At 37.3% G+C, this 22,152-nt stretch overlaps 2 protein-coding genes and 1 long non-coding RNA gene across 6 annotated transcripts in view; 2 read left to right on the top strand and 1 right to left on the bottom strand.

Annotated features, from left to right (window-relative positions):
- LOC143902169 (uncharacterized) overlaps positions 1-14,078 on the bottom strand; it is a 31,045-nt gene extending 16,967 nt beyond the window's left edge. The window contains exons 1-3 of one of the 2 annotated variants that reach the window (XR_013258281.1): positions 13,613-14,078; positions 12,970-13,530; positions 12,508-12,900 (exon numbers count right to left, since the gene is read on the bottom strand). This is a non-coding gene — a long non-coding RNA (uncharacterized LOC143902169). Of the gene's footprint in view, positions 1-12,507; positions 12,901-12,969; positions 13,531-13,612 lie in introns of those variants that run through there. The other variant, XR_013258280.1, reaches the window with a different exon arrangement.
- Positions 1-22,152, top strand: part of LOC143902167 (E3 ubiquitin-protein ligase rnf146-like) — a 250,938-nt gene that overhangs the window by 15,109 nt on the left and 213,677 nt on the right. The gene's annotated exons all lie outside the window — the stretch shown is intronic.
- On the top strand, positions 4,122-8,631 carry LOC143902132 (uncharacterized). 3 transcript variants are annotated; one of them, XM_077414836.1, is made up of 6 exons: positions 4,122-4,407; positions 4,493-4,622; positions 4,715-5,224; positions 5,305-5,538; positions 5,997-6,136; positions 6,333-6,365. In XM_077414836.1, exons 1-6 carry the CDS (start codon positions 4,264-4,266, stop codon positions 6,348-6,350), a joined length of 1,176 nt encoding a protein of 391 aa, XP_077270962.1. In that variant the 5' UTR covers positions 4,122-4,263; the 3' UTR covers positions 6,351-6,365. The 3 variants fall into 3 exon arrangements, with proteins under 3 accessions (XP_077270962.1, XP_077270960.1, XP_077270961.1); XM_077414834.1 differs by having other exon boundaries at positions 5,997-7,788; XM_077414835.1 differs by lacking the exons at positions 4,122-4,407; positions 4,493-4,622; positions 4,715-5,224; positions 5,305-5,538 and having other exon boundaries at positions 6,031-6,136; positions 6,333-8,631.

The following is a 22,152-nucleotide window of genomic DNA, read 5'->3' on the forward strand; positions in this document are numbered from 1 at the left end:
ATGAGTCTTGAGAGCAGCAGTGCTGCGGTAAGTTCAAGTCTCGGGATGGTGAGCCGTTTGAGCGGTGCTACCTTCGTATTGGAGCACACCAATGAAATCGTGGCGCCATTAGAGCCGTGGACGGTGATAAATACGACTGCAGCCATTGCCAGTTGAGAAGCATCAGAAAAGCCGTGAAATTCCACTGTCGATGTACTCCATGTGTTATACCACCGAGGTATTGAGATCTTGCGCAAGCTGACGAGTTCCTTTCTGATGATGAGCCACCGTGATGAGAGCTGGGATGGCAGTGGTTCATCCCATTGGAGCTTGTGAAGCCAAAGCTCCTGCAAGAGCATCTTCGCCTTGATCACGACTGGTGATGCAAAGCCTAGTGGATCGAATATCTGAGCCACTTCAGATAAAACGAGGCGTTTGGTGAGATGATCGGTATGCGACGAGATCCTTGTTGCGAATGCGAATGAATCTTTTTGAGAAAGCCATCGTAATCCGAGTATCTTGGTTGCGCAATTGTCAAATGTAATTTGTAAGCCCTGGTCTTGCTCTGCTTGAACCGCAGTGAGCACGTCTGGGTGAGTCGCGTACCACTTGGCCAATGGAAAACCGCCCGCCATGCACAAGTTCTTCAGTTGCACTGCAATTTGAATTAGCTGTTGGACCGTGTCAGCGCCTCCAAAACTGTCGTCGACGTATCGACCTTGAAGGATGGACGGCACTGCAAGGGGAAAATTGTGGCCTTCATCCTCCACTAGTTGCAGCAGCGTTCGTACTGCCAAAAACGGGGCAGCCTTGGTACCATACGTGACCGTGGTTAGATAATATGCCACTTTATTGAGCCGTTCATCGCTCCATAGAATCCGTTGTAAGTTCCAGTCATCTTCATGTACGTTGATCTGTCTATACATCTTGGTGATGTCCGTGGCAACTAGGTGTCGAAATTGTCGAATCCAGAGCAAGACATCAGTGACGTCTAAATGCAACTTGGCTCCCGTGTGCATACTATCATTAAGGGATCGGCCAGATGTAGATGCGCTCGAGCCATTGAATACCACACGTAATTTCGTGGTTGCACTGTCTGGTTGTAGCACTCCGTGATGTGGCAAATAATATTGCGTGTGCTGACTGGAAACGGGTGAAGCCTTCTTCATGTAATTGAGATCTCGATATTCCGTCATGAATTGGTGATACAGACGTCTATAGTTGTCATCTCGGGAGAATCTTTTTTGTAAGCTCTTCAAACATCGATGCGCGGTGAGATACGAGTCGCCGAGAGTATCAGGTGATGATTTTAGTGGAAGTCGAACTGTATATCGACCTGTTGAATCCCGTGAAACAGTACTCTTGAAATGCTTTTCACATCTTTGCTTGTCAGGAGTAAGATCAAGATTATTGCTCGAAGGCACTTCTTCCTGAGTCCAAAATCTCGACAGTAACTTGTCGAGGGCATCTTCCCTCTCCTGAACCGATGCATGATGCACTGTAGCAGATGCCGATGATGATGTGTCGACAGATCCGAGAACGAGCCATCCGAAAATTGAGAGCTGCGCAATTGGCATCAATGTGTCTTGTTTGATGATGTTGGGCTTGATGATCTGCCCATATGAGTCAGCTCCAATGATAATATCCACTGGCCGTGGTGTCAGAAAATCTGGATCAGCCAAGGTTAACTTGGTGAGATGCGGCCATTCCTGTGGTGCAGCGTTAAATGATGGTAGGATGTTCGTTAACGTCTGCAGGATGTGAGCCTGAATGATGACGTCTGATCTTGAGCGAAGTGAGCGGAGCTTGAGGAATGCAACTCGTCGAGTTTGCGTGGACTTTCCGCCACCAATTCCGGTGATGAGAATGACAGAATGATGACGAGGAATGTTGAGCTGTCGTATGAGCGATTCCGAGACAAAGGTAAGTTCTGAACCTGTATCGATGAGGGGTCGTACATACTGAGTATTAACCGATGAGCTGATCTGAGCCAGGGCCGTAGCGAGTAATGTTGAGTGTGATGAGCGAGCCAAAAATGAGTGAGTAACGATTGCACCGTTGTCCTATTGAGATGCTGAGGCTGAGCTGGTGGTTGGCTTCGAGGATGAGTCGCTCTGATGTGCCTCATGCAGCATCGTATGATGTCGGTGGGTGCACTTCTTGCACCCCCGTGAGCTTTTGCATGAGCGAACGTTGTGGCGGCCGAGGCAGTTGAAGCACAGCCTCCGTGAGATCACTAGCTTCTGTCGATCGCCCGGTAAGAGTTCCCTGAATTTAGGGCACGTCACCACGAAGTGCGTGCCGTTGCAGCAGTCGCATGGATACTCCGTTGAGCCGGTTGCGGCAGCAGTGCGTGCCGGTTGGGCTGCCGCATGATGAGCCGTCGAGGATCGCCGGGTTGTTGACGCAGCCCCTGCCGAGCTCCCTGAGCTGGCCATTGACTCTATCATCTCGAGTGCTCGTGCTCGCGAGGTGAGAAATTGCTCGAGTTTCTCGAATCGCGGATATTCGCGCGCGGCGCCCAACGATGTCTCCCACTGCTCCTTGGTTTGGCGATCCAGCTGCCTAGACAACTGGTACACCAAGACGCAGTTGCCCAGATCCTGCGAGACGCCCAAAGATTGTAGGCCTTTGATGCCCTCCTTGAACGTATTGAGCAGCTTATCTAATGCCTTGGCGTTCTTCTGCACCGGTGTTGAGCTGGCAAAGAGCTGGTCCAGATAAGACTGAATGAGCAGCCGCTTGTTTTCGTAGCGATTGACGAGCATTACCCAAGATGGTTTGAGCGAGTCGCCGGTGAAAGGCAAACCGGAAATGAGCTGAGCAGGTGGGCCTTCCAATGATAGCCGCAGATAGTGGAGTTTCTCTACGTCTGTAAGCCGTTGGCTGTCATAAATCACCGCCTTGAAGAGATCGCGGTACGTAGGCCATGCCTCGTACACGCCCTTGAAGGACGGGATGTTGATGTCCGGCAATCTCTGCTGTGATTGTGAGGGCTGCGGCGCTACAGGAACTTTCGTTGGAGCAATCCTTTCCGCCAATGCGCCCTTGAGCCTTGCCAGAGCGCGACGAGCCATCATACACACTTCCGCCTCCACGGCAAAGGCGTTTTTGGAGAAATATTCCTAGGCGATGAGCGCCGCCGGCCATGAGACCTCAAAGTAGGCGTGTTCCTTGAGGAATGCTTTGTGCACTTCCTCGAGCTGGATCGAAATCTGCAGAACCTCATCCACGGATGTGTCATCTGGAGTCGATGGCAACGTCTTGCCGATTTTTCGCACTGTCGCGATGCGGTTCAATTGTGTCTGCACCTTCAGCGTGAGCTCCGCAGACAAACGCACCGGTGAGGCCTGGCGATCTGAGGTGCGCCTGTCGTCAGGCAGCTCGAGCAATGGCGGGGTCTTGCTGCCCGTCCCGGATTTGGCGGGATCCGGCATGATGAGACGTCAATGAGCTGCGCCCGACGAAAGACCTGAGATGGAAACACGAATGAGAAACACTGCATGAGGCGAGAACGTTCGAGAGACGCGTTAGGACAACACTACGCGAATCGAGAATCTACAATGTCTTGTATTGAGCACGTGAACAAGTCTACTTTCACTCGCGGGAACGCGTGAGCATGTTTTCGTGACCCTTGCGAGCGCGCGCGAGAATGTCTGTACTTCACTCGTGGAAGCGCGCGATAATGTCCACGTGGCATGTCGTGGAAGGCATGCCCTGTTCATATGAGATGTGTCCGAGCTACACTTTTAGTTCCACGCATCCGGCTCGAAGGACCAAATGTTCGCGAAATCGCTGATTAATCCCGACGATGGAAGCGGGATGAGAAGGACGCGCGTGGAAGGTGGTCACTAATTCTTCACTTATTTTTTGTGTAACTCAGACCACAGTCTGAGCCGTCTTTAATACGTCAAAATTGATACAATCTGACCTGAGATGGATGAACGGTAAACAAATAAGATGTTTTGCTTGTCCTTATAAGCGAGAGACAATTATATTAATTGCCGTCCTCTTCGTGTGGTGAGTTGCCCGTGAGCCTTGGGACACGTGGCGGTCGGCACTCGCGCCCGTGTGAGCTTGAGCTGTCGTGTTCAAGGTCGGTAAATGACGCGTCGGTAGCGACGCTACTAAGGTCTTCCGACGGCCGCCATTTTGGATCCAGTGACTGTGTATTAGTGCACGTCGTACAATAGTTGTTACTGTGTGCGTAGTTCGCCATTCGCGCTGATGGTGTACGGCACTGCACGGACACGTGTCTCGTCGGAATAAAGACGAAAAGCTGCAATGGTAGGCTGCTGTGCAAAACATTGCAAGAATCGCAGTGAAAATGGGTTTCGTATGTTTCGGTTTCCCAAAGACAAGCAACGAAATCAAGTATGGCTCGAAAAATGCGGCAAAAGTATAGCACCGACTTCGAGGTTATGCGAGGTATGTAAATGAATTATGTCAATTAAAAATATTATAATTTAAATTTCGAGCAAGTATTATAATTATCACTCTTTATTTTATGTAGCGTCACTTTGATGACTCCCAATTTGAAAACCACCGAGAGGATAAATGGCGAAAATTAAAACCAAACGCTGTTCCAACTATTTTTAATGATGAAAATTCAACAATTACATTCAATAACCAGTTAGCAGTTGGTAAGAATTATTGCAGAATCATATATTTTTATTCAATATCTGTGAATATTAGATAATAATAATTATTTTTTAATTACATTTATTATTTGCAGGGCAACAAACTCCTCACGAAAATCTATTTGAAAATGATTATGTTCAAGACTTTAATCCGGTGATTTTAACTAATTTCAACAGTAATATTAGGGATAATGAGAACGTTATCGATGGAAATTCACTAAATGAACATTTTTCATCAGCAAAAATGGTCACAGATACAAGCATTCAAACTGATGGTGACAGTGACACACTTATGTTACAAACAAAATACGTTTCTAATGAAGAAGGTACTATCCGACAAGCTAATGAAATAAAATACTTGCAACTGCAATTAGAAAAAGAGCGTGCAAAAGCTAATATGCTAAAGTCGAAATATGAAAATGAAAAATTATTACGACTAAAAATGACAACAAAAATGAAATCTTATAAGAAAAAATGTTGTACCTTATCTGGAAAATTGGAAAAGATTCCATTTTTCAAGAAATTTGCTGCAGGATTATCTAATCCACATCAACCAAAATGGTCTCCTGAATGCTTAAAATTTGCAATACAAATAAGATACGCTGGTAATTCCCTCAATTTTTAAATAAAGTAATGTTAGTTTTTGTATGGAATTAACACTAATTTTGATACTTTCTGTTTACAGTTGGATGGAAGGCCTATTTATATTTGAAAAAAGACCTCCAGTTACCTTTACCAGCTTATTCTACTTTATGCAAACACATCAGTAAACTTGATTTCTCTCCTGGTCTGTTAAAAGACGTCCTTTCATTAATGGCAAAGAAAAAGAAAACTCATTCATCTACGCATCAAAGTGATAGTGTAGTTTTGATGGATGAAATGGACATTAAAAAATCCTTGGAGTATGATGTTAGCACAGGTATATATGATACAAACTGAAGTTTATATTTATATTACGACTAATGATTACAAAATATGATTACAAAAATAGGTATTCTTAGCATCCTTATTAAAAGAAACTCCTACACTCTGTATATCTCTGTATACAAGTACTAATTCATGAGTGTTTTTCTACAGTCTCTTTATTAATAAATAGAATATATTTTCAATTGTATAATAATAATATTAATATTAATAATAATTGTAAGAATAATAATTGTAATTAAAATAATGATTTTGATAATAGTATTAATAATGATACCTATAAGTAATAGTATTAGAGTAAAAAAATTGTAATAATAATAACATAATTTTTTTCTCATATTTTGTTATTTAGTCATTTCCTTGTCTCTCTATACAGTTCATAGGCGTAACCCATTGGTTCAAAATCCAAAGTACGTTAAAATTGAAATATATATTTTTAATCTATAACTACAGGGTCATTTATTGGACAAACAACGTGTGAAGAAGGAGCAAAACTAAGCACTACTGTTGTTGTTTTTATGCTCAGAGGACTAACAGAAAACTGGAAGCAAATTATTTCGTGGCATCTGACGTCTAAATCTTCAGATGATTGTGTAATGACCCAATTACTTTTAGAAATTGTTGAAGAAATCGAGAAAATAGGCTTTAGGGTTCATGGATTAGTCTGTGATATGGGTCCGAAAAATCAAGCTATATGGCGCAACTTAGGAGTAAATGTTTCGAGGGATAACGTTGTACCGTTTATAGATCATCCTGTACGAACTGGTAATTCTTTTTATATCTTTCCAGATGTTCCACATTTTTTAAAAAATTTACGAATGGCGTTAACCAATAATTCCATCATTATAATAGCTCGATCAATTGTAGAGTCTGAAAATTTGCCATGTAATGAAGTACGATTTAAATACCTTGAAGAATTAGTTGCAATTCAAGAACGACATAGTGATTTAAAATTAGCACCAAATATAACAGCTGAGATTTTAAGGCCTTCTTCTTTTAATAAAATGCAAGTACCACCAGCAGCGCATATATTTAATGTAAGAACTGCCGTTGCTCTGGAAACTTTGATTGAACTGAAAATGATAGATAAAGAAGCTGAAACTACAGCTTGGTTTATAAGAAAGGTTCGAGCTTGGTTTGATGTAATGAATAGCAGATACCAAAGTGAAGCTATAAATTTAAGTAATAAAAACGTAAAAATAGCTATTATTGATGATTTTTTAGATTTAATAGAAAATATAATAATTGGCAAGTCATGGAAACCAGTTCAGACGGGTATAAAAATGTCAGTTTTAAATACTATAACACTCGTGAATTTATTATTTAAAACTGGATATAACTTTTTTTTAACCTCTCGCCTTAATCAAGATGCCATAGAAAATTTGTTTTCGACTTTACGTCGACATGGAAACGATAATCCAACTGCTTTAGAAACTAAACGGTGTCTACGACTGATTACATTATGTCAATTTATAGACACTCGAAAAACTAAAAAAAATTATGAAGATGATAATGATGAGCATTACGTTCAATTTTTTTTATCAAAAGAACCAAAGGAAGGAAAAGATTTAATTGGGATTTCGCCAGAGGATTGTATGTATTCCCCCGTTTATGAAAATACACAAAATTACACTTATGTAACCCCAATAACGAATAGATTAGAGTGTAATATTATAAACAACGTACTAGGAAGTGCAATTTCTTATGTTTTACGAAAAAAATACGCTTGTAGTGATTGTTTAAAAGCTTTTACTGATGATAATGGTCAGTATTTGTTTTATACCAAAGCTCTTTCTTTTGGATTCTTAGAAAATCCTTCAAATAGTATATTTAACTATATTTCTTTAGTTGAAGGTCATTTGCAAGCGCATTTTGATAGATGTGCTCTGCACCCTCGATTATTTGAGCATTTATTACAAATGATCGAAAAATGGGCACCTTATAAAGAATTAACTATCTCAAACATTTGTGCGGAACGTACTAAACCTTGTAATTTCTTCTACAATATTTTACGTCGATATATTCATATTCGACAAATTATTTTTGTTAACGATCAAAAAAAAAAAATACGTTTAACGAAAAATAAATCATTTGCTTCAAAAAGTGCTTATAGGCAATCTATTATCTAAAAATCAAAATTATTTACAAAGTAATATTGTTATTGTTTTTAAATATTTATTTTAATAGCAATATTATTTAAATAAATATTTTTTTGCAATATTTTAATCGCCAGTTAAAGTCCATTTAAAATGTATTATTTGAGTTATTATTTTAATTATTATAATTACATGTTTATTAATAAAAATAGAAGATTATTGGAAAATTTAATTTCTAATCTAATTATTTTAAACACTCAATGTGTTTATAATTAAGAGTTAGTAATAAAATTAGTTAATATATTTGAGAATGCATGCTGTTTATTTTTCTAATTTCGATCAAGTATTATTTATTTTTGTTTTTTTAATTTAACTTAACTTTTAAACAGCCTAAACATTAACATTTACCTAAAAATCAAACATTATATTTTTTGGCTGATTAGCTCAAGGTCCGTAGATATACGCGACGTACCTGTCGTCGCGTCTATCTATGGACCTTCGATCAGCTGAGCGTTGTGGTCGCCATTTTGGATCCAAACAGCTCGAAGTGCGGCGGAAGACCTTATGTAGCGTCGCTACCGACGCGTCATTTACCGACCTTGGTCGTGTTGAGGCACCAGAGTTGATGAGCGTTCTATTTCACACTATACGAGACTATCTAATCAGTGTGGTTACTGCGATGTGCACGATTAACCGGAGTTACAATGCGAAACGTACAAAGCACACGTTACGCGACTAGTCTCCGCGCGGCCATTTTGCAAAATGTGAAGAAGACGTTGGCGATGAGCGCGCCCGTGCGGGCGCGAGCTATCGCGGTGATCAAACGTCGTTACCCGATCGATGCTGCAACGTTAACGGAATCTCGAACAATTACACCTGGACACCGAAAACTACGGAGCGCGCTATCTGGACCTCGTCATCAGCACCTGGGACACCTAGACATCAATTTCAAGGTATTACACGTAGACACCGAAAACTACGGAGCGCACTATCAAGACATCGTCATCGGCAACCTGGGACACCTAGATATCGCATTCAACGTATTATTATTATTACACCTGGACACCGAAAACTACGGAGCGCACTATGTGGACCTTGTCATCGGCAACCTGGGACACCTAGACATCGAATTCAACGTATGATTACACCTGGACACCGAAAACTACGGAGCGCACTATGTGGACCTTGTCATCGGCAACCTGGGATACCTAGACATCGAATTCAACGTACGATTACACCTGGACACCGAAAACTATGAAGCGCACTATCTGGATCCCGTCATCGGCAACCTGGGATACGTGGACATCAAATTCAAGGTATTAATACACGTAGACACCGAAAACTACGGAGTGCACTATGTAGACCTTGTCATCGGCAATCTGGGACACCTAGACATCGAATTCAACGTATGATTACACCTGGACACCGAAAACTACGGAGCGCACTATGTGGACCTTGTCATCGGCAACCTGGGACACCTAGACATCGAATTCAACGTACGATTACACCTGGACACCAAAAACTATGAAGCGCACTATCTGGATCTCGTCATCGGCAACCTGGGACACGTAGACATCGAATTCAAGGTATTAATACACGTAGACACTGAAAACTACGGAGCGCACTATGTGGACCTCGTCATCGGCAACCTGGGACACGTAGACATCGAATTCAACGTATTATTACACCTGGACACCGAAAACTATGAAGCGCACTATCTGGACCTCGTCATCGGCAACCTGGGATACCTAGACATCGAATTCAAGCTTGATTCATAAGAATTGACTTAAAAATTTTCTAGTGGCACTTTCTGCCAAGCGTAGACAACCTTCTTCTCCAGTAGCGGTAGTAATACAATGTGAGGATACGAAATCTCTGCAGATAAACATGAAGCAATTGACTCAATATATATATTATATATATACCTAATTTACCTAAATAGAAATCTTCCTCCTGACCGATAAGTCTATCGACCTGATTTCGAAATACGCGCGCGATATCGAAACAGGCGATACCTGCGCCGCCAGCGTCGAAAAAGTGAAAGTGACGTTTCTCTGATAATCATAATAATATTGAGATGAGAGACGGTCGACGTAGAAGTATACGTATACGTATTCGTATCTTAAAAATAAATTTTCACATTTGGACTTTGCGTCGCAATAGACCGCTCGTAGGGCACGTAGCGGAATATTATGAGAGAAACCCGCCCCTAATTGGACCCCAAACTATCGATCAAGCCTACTTAGAACTTGATCCGTTCACTCGTTATCGAGATCTCAACATCTCGAGTACTCGCAACCCGTCGCGTTGCGTAAAAGAGTCACGGTCGGTCTCGCTCCGCGTGTACTTGGCGCGAGACACTACCGTGTCTCTTGATACGATAAAAGAAATGTTTATAAAATATGTTTATAAAAGAAATGCTAATGTTTATAAAATGGATATAATTTATGAGTATAAATTATTTTATATTAAAAAAGAGTTTCTGTTTGTCGTTATATAAAATGTTTATTTGCATTTTGTTTGAAGTTGAGAGAAAGAGAGAGAGAGATTGTGTTTTTTTTTTTGCGGCCGTCAGTGTCGATTGTAATCTGATAGGTCAAGCCGCGCGTTCTACGTAGTTCATGGAAAAAGCGCGCGAGCGGCGCCGACAACGCTGCGTCCCAAGCGGCGAGGCACGTGTTTACTGCGCATGCTTGAGCATGTTAGGAGGGGCGCGCAGCCCGGCCGAGCGAGCACAGTCGTCTCGCGGGTACCGTGCGTGATACATCGTGCGTTATACATAAATTCGAGTCGCATAATTGCATCATCTTTTCGCAGTTAAGTCATAAAGTATATGAGATCGGCCTATTCGTGTGCGATACATAAGATAATTGTGAAACATATACGGATCGGAAAAGCTCATGGACAACAGCGATCGTCACTGAGAGGAAGCCAGCGAGATACATCCTGGCGAGCCATACCGGCACGTGGAAGGTTCGAGGAAGGCAGTCATTTTCTGGAACGTTCGTGGAATCCTGTTCAAGCTGAATACAAGCAGCTACTTATACATCGAGAGGAAAGAAAGTCTGAGGCGTGCTCTGTAAGACTAGCTCTAATTATTTATCTGTTTTGCTCACAAGGTAACCAATCATTTCATAATAGCAAGTAGAGACGTTAGAAGTTCATCTAACGTTACGTTAGGAATCCTGATCAAAGGATCCTATGCTTATCTGAGGAGGGTTATCCTTGTTATTCTGGGGAGGAAAGTTATCCTTGTTATTCTGAGGAGGGTTAGAAACCATTCTCTCTTATTTCAGGTTTGTGCACAATTCATTTCGATTCAATTGTATAACATTGAGCTCAGTTTAAAGTAAAGTAAATAATTAATAGTTTGGTTGCAACCATTTTCATGACAAGTAAAAACTTTAATTCTTCTTTGTACGATTATTTCTTGCTCATTAATTAGACAATATCTCTTGTTAATTTGCGAGCTATGTGTACTTTTCTTTGTATTACATATAAAATGTATTACATATACGCTCTTTGCGAAATATATAGATCGTTTCTAGCATTGTAATAACACTATCGAATAACCGTTTTCGTGCGTTGCTGTATAAGTTCTTATTCAATTACTTTATAATCTTCTAATAAATATCTTGCGAATTATTAGTTATCTAGTATTACGTTTATGCTGTGGTGAATTAATGTGTCAATCAAAGACTGTCTAGTACAAGATTTAGTTTAGTAAATTCAGTAAAAAACGTATCACTTATTTTGCTATTGTTGTTCATGTCGTGAATATAGCTTATGTTGTAGTAATCGCTCATAATATAGTACAATGCTTTGCAGAGACTTCGACACTTATTTAGTAATACTCAATCAATATTAACATTACAAATAACATCCCTGAATAGACTGATGATAGTAATTCGGTATTTAAAACAAAAGATTGATGCATTATTTCCTAGATTATATAAATTCTATCTGAAGTGATATTCTTGTATTATTTGATTTTAGTACAGGGAAATTAAACAAAAAAATGTCAAATCTGCGGAATAATTCACATGTAGCTAAATTTTTGCATGGACCTTTATTTCATCGTTAAAAACAATATGTGAAAAGTCCCCATCGATGTGACCCCTGCTAAAAATTTTACAGAGGGTCAAAGGTAAAGAAAAACAGTTTTTCGCGAATATTTCTTTATTCATTAGTCCTACGGCAAAAATAGTTATTACAAAATTTGTAGCTTATAAAATTCTCTACAAAAAATGTTCTATAAGTTTTTTTGTACAAGCAATACTTTTCACGTAATAAATTTTGCAAGATATGCGCTGCGCGGTAAATTTACGGAGCGCGCTGACAGACGTAAAATGAATTGAAGCGTCGCACGCGCGCACAAAAAATGCCATATCTTTTGAACGAATCATCGTACAAAAATGATCGAAGAATCGTTGAAAAGCAGAAAATTTCAGCTTTTTAATGCAATTTGGTTCGTTGTTCTATGATAATTTTTGAAAATTCTACGATAGTTTAAACAAATTGTTACATGCATTTTTTGCCTTTTTTCATAAAATCAGCCACAAGTAGGTTCCAAATTGTTTAAAAAAAAAACGCCAACAGGATATTACAGTATATACTTCATACTTTGACCCTACCTGAGGAAAAAAATTACAAAAATTTTTTGCTTTAAAATCAAGCTATTGACATTTTCAGTAATTTTTAAAATTTTTGATGAAACGTTAAAATTAAAATTGTCATAACTTGGCAAAAAACTGAGCTAGAAAATTTTTTTAAAAAGCAATCGAAAGCTTGAAATGTCTACTTTTAGGTCCTACATTGCAATATTCCTCATTTTCTTGCATTTTTATTTATTTATATAATATACGAGTTGTCGCGAAAAATCTTATTTAAACAAAGGACTATATATTTACTTATAGTAGTTTTGTATAAAAATTTACGTTTCTCGGGGATAATGCACTGTTTTCCACACCACCTCGGAGGTACAGTGCTAAGCGCGTTTTTTTCTACGTGATGTCCCCATTAGGTCTAATCCACTGTTTTTTTGAGAGGAATAAAGCAAATCAATTTCTATAGCTTCCGCCAAGAAATCTGGAGATTCGTCTTCGTAGCTGACATAGCATTTTTCGATTATATTAGGTGCTGCGTTAAGGAGGTTCTTACCTCGATCATAATATGACACATCTTTATGAAATTAATATATGTTGTAAAGTGAACCACAACGGACCGATGCCCAAAACTTGAGCATAGGTTGACGATAAAAACTGTAAAAATATCAGTATTGAAATTCGCATTTTTAACACAGGGCATATGGTAAACACTAAAATTTTTACCGGAAGTGATGTATTTTCTTGGCAAGTTTGCGAGCCAGGTAAACAAAAAACTAAGGAATTGTAGTTAAAATAATAATCTTTCTAATGATAAGAAGAAAACTTGGTGTTGACGATTAGTTATAAAAGATATTGTAGTTTTAATATGACGTACGAGAGGTTAGGACGAATGATCTTCCGAGTGTCAAAATCGCGCGAAGTTTCAAATGTTGTATTACACGTAAATAAGTAAAATGCGTTTTTTAAACATCTTTTATTCATTTTATTAATTAAGAGTAAACAAGTAAATATTATATATATATATATTTATTTATAAATATATATAGTTATACATAAACACATCAACTATACTTATCATAATTTCTTAGAAAAATATTATTTTTCACAGCTTCCTTGCAGAGTAAATATATCACATATTTTGTCAATTACTCTCTTATTATTGGTAATTCTTGGTTTTCCATCAATACTTTGGCTTAATAAAATGCGCAGACCATCAACACCGTTCTTTTCATAAGTTTGCTGTAATACAGACTTATTTATTCCAGCTTTTGACTTGTTTTGTACCTATATAAACAATAAGTTTCAATTATTTGCCAATCAAACCTTGAAAATCAAAAAGTAAACAATGTTAATTATTCTTTCTAACCTCACTTGCACATGTCTTTTCTCTGCGCTGTATGGTAGCGGCATAATTATTCTCTCGCACATTGACAACCTTTATTTTCGCGAATTTTCCTTTCATTTTCCCTCTCAGCATTCTCACGTTATATCTTTCTTTTGGCTCCATCTCTTCATCGCATCATTCGCTACAACGCTACACGGCTACACCTCACTTAGCTGCAGACTGCTACAGACGACGTTGTGACACGCGCATGTTCTGCTCTTTAGCACTGACGTAGTCAACTGACTTATTGTATAAATTTTAATATTTACACTAATAAAACATATAACTTACTCTTACACTATGTAAAAATCATTATTTATTTTTTTATTTAATTTTCCGATAATTTTATAACCAATTATTAATGATAATTTTTCGGTTGCTACATTGATTAGAGCAGCCGGGTAAGAGCCTCCTTAAGGCAAGTCTGGCAAGGCCATGGCAATGTCTACATACTGCTGAATATTTTAAACCCATTTTTCTGCAGCCACAGTTGAATCCGCAATTTTTCGAGCAATTGAAAAAAATGGAGTTTAACAGAGTGTCCGAAGCAGGTGGTAGCAAAGATGGAATCGACTCAAAAAATACTACTCTTCCACCAACATCTAGTGCTGCTCAACAGCATTTGTATCGGGTGTACTATCAAGTGCAAACATGGCTCGGGAACGATCTCAATCCTGAAGATTGGGGATGGATAAGGAGGAATAATATTTTGGAGCCGATTCCATCTCTGCTACCACCTGCTCCGGAAAAGTTGCGGATTTAATTGTGGCTGCAGAAAAATGGGTTTAAAATGTTCAGCAGTGTGTGGACATTGCCATGGCCAGTCTTGCCTTAACACAGCACCTGATGCAATCGAAGATTGCTATATCGACAGCTACAAAGACGAACCTGCAGATTTCTTGGCGGAAGCTATGAAAATTGAAAAAGTTGACGCGGAAATTATGGATATCGAGCCAACGGAGGGAATTGAAGAAGAAGCAGAGACTTAATAGCAAAATGTGTGTTTTTTCACGTTTGCAAAAAAATGTTTATTATGGAAATTGATTTGCTTCATTTCTCTTAGAAAAACAGTTAGGCCTAATGGGGACACCATGTTAAAAAAAAACGCGCTTAGCATTGTACCTCCGAGGTGGTGTGGAAAACAGTGCATTATCCCCGAGAAACGTAAATTTTTATACAAAACTACTATAAGTAAATATATAGTCCTTTGTTTAAATAAGATTTTTCGCGACAACTCGTATATTATATAAATAAATAAAAATGCAAGAAAATGAGGAATATTGCAATGTAGGACCTAAAAGTAGACATTTCAAACTTTCGATTGCTTTTTAAAAAAATTTTCTAGCTCAGTTTTTCGCCAAGTTATGACGATTTTAATTTTAACGTTTCATCAAAAATTTTAAAAATTACTGAAAATGTCAATAGCTTGATTTTAAAGCAAAAAATTTTTGTAATTTTTTTCCTCAGGTAGGGTCAAAGTATGAAGTATATACTGTAATATCCTGTTGGCGTTTTTTTTTTAAACAATTTGGAACCTACTTGTGGCTGATTTTATGAAAAAAGGCAAAAAATGCATGTAACAATTTGTTTAAACTATCGTAGAATTTTCAAAAATTATCATAGAACAACGAACCAAATTGCATTAAAAAGCTGAAATTTTCTGCTTTTCAACGATTTTTCGATCATTTTTGTACGATGATTCGTTCAAAAGATATGGCATTTTTTGTGCGCGCGTGCGACGCTTCAATTTATTTGACGTCTGTCAGCGCGCTCCGTAAATTTACCGCGCAGCGCATATCTTGCAAAATTTATTACGTGAAAAGTATTGCTTGTACAAAAAAACTTATAGAACATTTTTTGTAGAGAATTTTATAAGCTACAAATTTTGTAATAACTATTTTTGCCGTAAAACTAATGAATAAAGAAATATTCGCGAAAAACTGTTTTTCTTTACCTTTGACCTTCTGTAAAATTTTTAGCAGGAGTCACATCGATGGGGATTTTTCACATATTGTTTTTAACGATGAAATAAAGGTCCATGCAAAAATTTAGCTACATGCGAATTATTCCGCAGAAAAATCCTAATTTCCCTGTACTATTTATGTTTATGTTTCAAACGATCCTTTCTTTAGAGAAAAACAACTAATTCTAAAGGTTGATCTACAATGTGGTCTTTGCTTTCTGTGTTTTGCTCTTAACCTCTTTGCGACTATCTCGTATTTTGCAATTCCGTCGCGTAACGTGATGTTTCTTGTCTCTTCTGAAGTTCGTCAATTTTTATCTTAGGCGACAGAGAGCAAAAAACATCGCGTTACGCGACGCAATTGCGAAATACGGGATAGTCGCAAACAGGTTAAGAGCAAAAAACAGAAAGCAAAGAGCACATTGTAGATCAGGCTTAAGCTTGACTACGTCAAAAGAAATTATACGAGAATAATGACTACTATGACAATTCTTCTAACAACAAAGATTTTATATGATAAAGAAATACCTCAGTAAAATCTCCAAGTATATTATGATACATATTTAAAGAAAGGACTGTTCTATAATAACCATTGATTTGTTTCTTTTATGTGTTTTATACATTTATTGTATTTCTATAATATTTTGTATAATCTCTCTCTCTCTCTCTCTCTCTCTCTCTCTCTCTCTCTCTCTCTCTCTCTCTCTCTCTCTCTCTGTATGATTTTGTTCACGAATACTGGGAAGGTTTTAGGGCAGTTTCCCTTCTCCTATGCAACAAATGTTGGTATTCTTTGTGTAGCTCTGCCCACTTTAAACTTTGATTTGAATTACATATAAATCCTTAAACGCAATCTCTCTCTCAATAAACGGATTCTTTTCATTTGTTCCTTCCTCATCTAATTCTAGAGTTCAGGCTTGTGCGCGAGCTTGTCCAAACACATTTTGTTTAAATTATTTGTGATTCTTCAATTAAACACGGAATGTCTACTTTACTATTGTGTAACTATTAAAAAATTTTTGTCTCAAAAACTAACAAAATTAATTACAAACTTATTTTTCGAGTATACATGCTTTACGGACAAACCAGCTGATTGCGGTGTCGCCACACTTCCATACTGCGCGCGCCGATAGTCCGATCATGGCACAAGTCCGATCCGTCAATAATTTTATTAATTTTTTTGCAATTTCTTTAAAACTATGTTGTAAATTGTTTCAAATTTTGTTGCTATATTTTTGTTTATTGATGATCTACTTGTGTGTAAAATGTCACTATATTCGTTACATTTTTCAATGTTTTTTTAAACACTTTTTTCTGTATCGCTATAAGGTTACATGTTAAAACTCGAATATTAAAAGATTGATAACTTTTTATCTAAATTGTGAATTGATCTGAAATTTGGCCCCGAACTTTGAAAGAGTATACAGAATATGATATTAAATTTTTATCAACTTCGTTATATTTTGCCTAACTATATAAAACATCTTTATAAAATATGCTTCTGCATAGCATAGAAATATATATATTGCTTTTAAAAGTATGAAATAAATAAATAATTAAAATCTCGCAAAACTGCAGCAAAAAGATTAAGTAAACAAAAAGTAAACAAAAAAACATAATAAAAAAGAAAAATTTAAAAATTAATTAGTAAAAAAACAGATTAACAAAACTAATAATTAAAAACTTAAAAAATTTATAAAAACAAAAATTATAATAATAGAAAACAAAATACAAAAAACAAAAACTTAAAAATTAATTGGTAAAAAAATATAATAAAACAAAAATTATAATAAAAAACAAAATACAAAAAACAAGAACTTTAAAATTAATTGATAAAAAAGTTAGTTTAAAAAGAAAAAAAGACTCCCGACTGCTGCCTAAAGTAAGTTAAATAATAATTAAAAAACAAAAAACTTAAAAAATTAAACGGTAAAAAAGTCAGGTTTAAAAAAAGTTTGAAATAATAATAAATATAAAACAGTTTTAAAAAGTTTAAAATAAAAAATACGAAAAAGTAAAATTTTTTAAAAATTTAATACATATATAAAAAATACTTTATTTTTACGCTATAATTAATTGCACATTTAACAAGAGCTGTCGGGAGACGTCACGCCAAATTTTATACTTATTATTTGTCACATATATTGTACTTTATGTATATTCGTACATATACATACACAGACACATAAGACGCGCGCGCGCGTGTATATTTAGTATTAATATTGTAAAATAGAAATAAATATGATTGAGAAATATTAGATTTGGCGTGACATCTCCCGACAGCTCTTTTTAAATGTGCAATTACTTATTAGTATAGCGTAAAAATAAAGTATTTTTTATTATATATGTATTCAATTTTTTTAGAAAATTTTACTTTTTTGTATTTTTGATTATTTTAGACTTTTTAAAACTGTATTTTATTTATTATTATTTTGAATTTTTTAAACCTGTTTTTTTTACCGTTTAATTTTTTTTAACCAACTTTTTTACCCATTAATTTTCAAGTTCTTGTTTTTTGTATTTTGTTTTTTATTAATCTCTCTTTTTCAATAAGTTTTTCAATATTAAATTAAGGTAAAAGTCTCAGTGGCCGAACACATCCCAGTGTCCGACCCATTAGAGAAAAATATTCAATATTTATTTAAACAATTAAAAATAAAAATAATAATTATTGTAAAAAAACTAATATTTAACGATTAATTGAAAAAAAGTAAACTTAATTAAAAATGTTTTATTTAAAAAAATTGATAAAATGAGCATGTGTCTGTTGTTTGTCAAAATGATGGCCAATCGTTAACAGATTCGTTAAGCGCAAGCATATACTAGTATGATGTTATCACCAGTATCAATAAATCTCTTTCACCGGAAATATAAATCTACAATCTATATCATTATATCTCTACGCCAGTGTTTCTCAAACAGTGTTCCGTAAAAATCCTCCAAAAATAAAAAGGACAATATTTTTGTAGGGGAGACCAAGGCAAACTCGATACGATTTTTTCAAAGGCAATTGTCAACAATTAATTAAAATTTTCAAGCATTTGAGTGATAACAAAAAGATCTGTTTCTTCACCATTTTTTGAACCTCCAATTTTAAACTTTTTTTATGCCAAATAGTATTATATGATGGGACATTAATTCCAGAGAAATTTTAAGATGAGCATAGGCACGGTTCCGACGATATGAAGAGTTGAAAGTGATGGTTTCTCATAATCCATGAAAGTATATATACACGAAACTCTTCAAGTGTCTATACTAAAGAATAAAAAATATATAACAAAGTGAAACATATCGTTTCTTATGGATTTTTTTACGCCGGATTTAAATATGACTTTTGTTTTTGTCTAGCATGAAAATTCCTCGAGATAGATAGAGTTGAAGTGAAACTTGACACTGCCTCTCACCGATCGGGCTGCTTATCTTTCAATTTGAGTATTTCCTCGGTAATTGAATTGCTTCAAAGACTTGGTCAGTGATTAATAGGAAACGTATTTTTAGGGTGCTTTATAAAGCACCCCCTCCCAATAAATGAAATAACGATAAATAGTAGTTCGTTCATTTTCTGAACAATGAATCGTAAATGATCCATTCGACAGAAAATACTTTCAATAATACGTGAACTTCAGCCACGCATTCTTCTTTATGCTATACACCCTGACTGGAAATCATCACTTTCACCCTCTTGTATCTCCGGAACTGTGCCTATGCTCATCTTGAAATTTCACTGGGATTAATGTTTCATCTAATAGTACTATTTGCTATGAAAAAAAGTTTGAAATTTGAGGTCCAAAAAATGGACAAAATTTACCACCACTTTTTAATGGCACACATTTAAAGAGTGTTCCTTTACCCTAACAGCACGATATATTGCAGCAACATTGCAGCAATATTGCCAGATTGCAGCGTAAAATTGCAGTAATCTTGCAGCAATATTGCCACATTGCACTTGCAGTAATATTGCTGCAAGGTGGCACTGCAACATATTAAAAGACATATATATATAGATATCCCACACAGCACATAATATTGCAGAAATATTGCAGCAATACTATTTTTCCATTGCAATATTACAAAGAAATGTATCAGAAATATTGCAGTAAAATAAAGGGTGCAAATTACAAACTTGCACATTGCTTCCTCATTATTACAGCTCGCTACGATTGCTCTTATTTTATTTCGCTTATAAAGCTTCTTGAAGAAGCTTTTATTTTATTTAATGTATAATTATTAGTATTTATTTTTTTGGCTTTCTCATAGAGGAAGCTTTGTGAGCAAGATTTTAAACAGTATAAGAAAACAAAAAAATTTACTTCTTTATTTTATAAAACAGACAATAAAAAATAAAAAAAAAATTAAAAAATAAAATTATTCGATTATCGTAGATGAGGAGACATTGCCATCTGAAGAGTTTTCTGAAATAGCAACTGCTTCAGTTATTTGCTCCAATTGCTCCTGCCATATCCAGTTTAAATTAGCTTTTTTCTTTTTTGTATCTTCATTTATATTTTAACATAAAAACTAATTTGCTGGCTTTTTTATTTCCTAGTCGATTACGGAGCTTTAACGTGAACTTAAGAAATTACGACCGTAATTTAAAGATAACCTTAATCTTAACCTTCTATTCATACCAAGCTGTCAAATCATTTCTGAAATGCACGCTGCTTCACGTTACGTTACTTCGCGTCCGTCGCGTCCCGTTACGTTAAATTCATCGTAATCCCGGCATTACTCGTTTACGCGGGATGAATTATCATAAGTTGCTACAGAATCTCCATTTACGTGGAGGAATTATCGTATAAGTTACTACGGAAGTAAAACGCTCGCGTAAACATAGTATACGTGACAGATTGCGTGCGTGCGTGCGTGCGTGCGTGCGTGCGTGCGTGCGTGCGTGCGTGCGCGCGTGCGTGCGTGCGCGCGTGCGTGCGTGCGCGCGTGCGTGCGTGCGCGCGTGCGGCGTGCGTGCGTGCGGCGTGCGTGCGTGCGTGCGTGCGCGCGTGCGTGCGTGCGGCGCGTGCGTGCGTGCGCGCGTGCGTGCGTGCGCGCGTGCGTGCGTGCGCGCGTGCGTGCGTTCGTGCTTGCTCGCGTGCTTGCGTGTGTGCGTGCGCGCGTGCGTCCGTGCGTGCGCCCCTCTCTCCGTGCGTGCGTGCGTGCGTGCGTGCGTGCGTGCGTGCGTGCGTGCGTGCGTGCGTGCGTGCGTGCGTGCGTGCGTGCGTGCGTGCGTGCGTGCGTGCGTGCGTGCGTGCGTGCGTGCGTGCGTGCGTGCGTGCGTGCGTGCGTGCGTGCGTGCGTGCGTGCGTGCGTGCGTGCGTGCGTGCGTGCGTGCGTGCGTGCGTGCGTGCGTGCGTGTGTGTACTACGTTTACGCGAGTGTTACTTCTGTAGTAACTTACGATAATTCACTCGTTTACGCGGAGTAAATTATCGTAAGTTACTACAAAATCCCGTTTACGCGAAGGAATTATCGTAAGTTACTACAGAAGTAACGTTCGCGTAAACGTAGTGTGTGTGTGTGTGTGTGTGTGTGTGTGTGTGTAATTAAAATTATTTATATTTATATTATACATGTATATTATTTATTTAGTATTTATAGGATGATCTCTCGGCAGCAGGACGAGAAAAGCGGAAAAGCGACAACACTATTTCGATAGATTCGATAGATCGTATGGATGACATGCCCTTTTTAGAAGAGGATGCGTAACACTACAAAACGCATGATATCAGTACAAAATTACCTTTTTCAAAAAAGGTAAAAAAAGGGCGCCAAGTACACGCGTGGATAGTATTTTAAAAATTATTAAATATTTTCGAAATAAACATCTGCCTTCTGCACTATTCAAACAAGCTGGTGGTAAAAAACTTAAAATGCCTTTGGAGGTAAGATGGAACACTATAAAGGATGCGATAAAATCATATCTAGACAACAGAGGAATACTGGTTCAGTTATGTCAAGACCGTAAAGAAGACATTAATCCCGATATTATAAAACTTGTAAATGGTACTCAACTAGTAACAGATGTTGCAGATTTAATGGCACGACTTAATCCAGTTGCTATTGCGTTAGATAAAATGCAGAGAGATACAACGAACATTTCAGTCGCCGTTGAAATATGGTACAAATTAGAAATGGACTTAACTGACCAACCATTACCTGTTAAGACATTTTTATAAAAGAAGAGATATGGCATTGAGACCACCACATTATTTGGCAAATATGATTGATCATCGATTTCTAGGAGATAGACTAAATAGCACTCAAAAAGAACAGGCGTTCGAATTTCTTAATGCTATAAATCTTTATTATATCATTTGTAATGTCACTAGTCACTAACAACTAACAACTAACAACTAAAACAAGGCCATTTCCTATAAAATTTTTATTTGGCATTCAATTTCGGAATATAAATCCGTCAACTTGGTAAAAATCTGTGACTGTTCCTGAGTCTGAATGGCCAGAGAAAAATAAATTTCTTGAATTATGCAATCAGTTACATACTTCTGTTGCCGCAACAGCAGGTTTTGAAAGGTTCTTTTCGAATTTTGGGATAATTCAGTCGAAG

The sequence above is a fragment of the Temnothorax americanus genome, unplaced genomic scaffold (assembly GCF_048541705.1).
Source record: "Temnothorax americanus isolate GAGA-0224 unplaced genomic scaffold, ASM4854170v1 Scaffold38, whole genome shotgun sequence".
Taxonomy (NCBI): Eukaryota; Metazoa; Arthropoda; class Insecta; order Hymenoptera; family Formicidae; genus Temnothorax; species Temnothorax americanus.

Excerpts from the sequence above, each read along its gene's own strand:
- LOC143902132 (XM_077414834.1), top strand. The coding sequence starts at position 4,264 with ATGGTAGGCTGCTGTGCAAAACATTGCAAGAATCGCAGTGAAAATGGG. Across the intron at positions 4,623-4,714 it reads CAATAACCAGTTAGCAGTTG|GGCAACAAACTCCTCACGAA; the intron begins GTAAGAATTATT and ends TATTATTTGCAG. Across the intron at positions 5,539-5,996 it reads GGAGTATGATGTTAGCACAG|GGTCATTTATTGGACAAACA; the intron begins GTATATATGATA and ends CTATAACTACAG.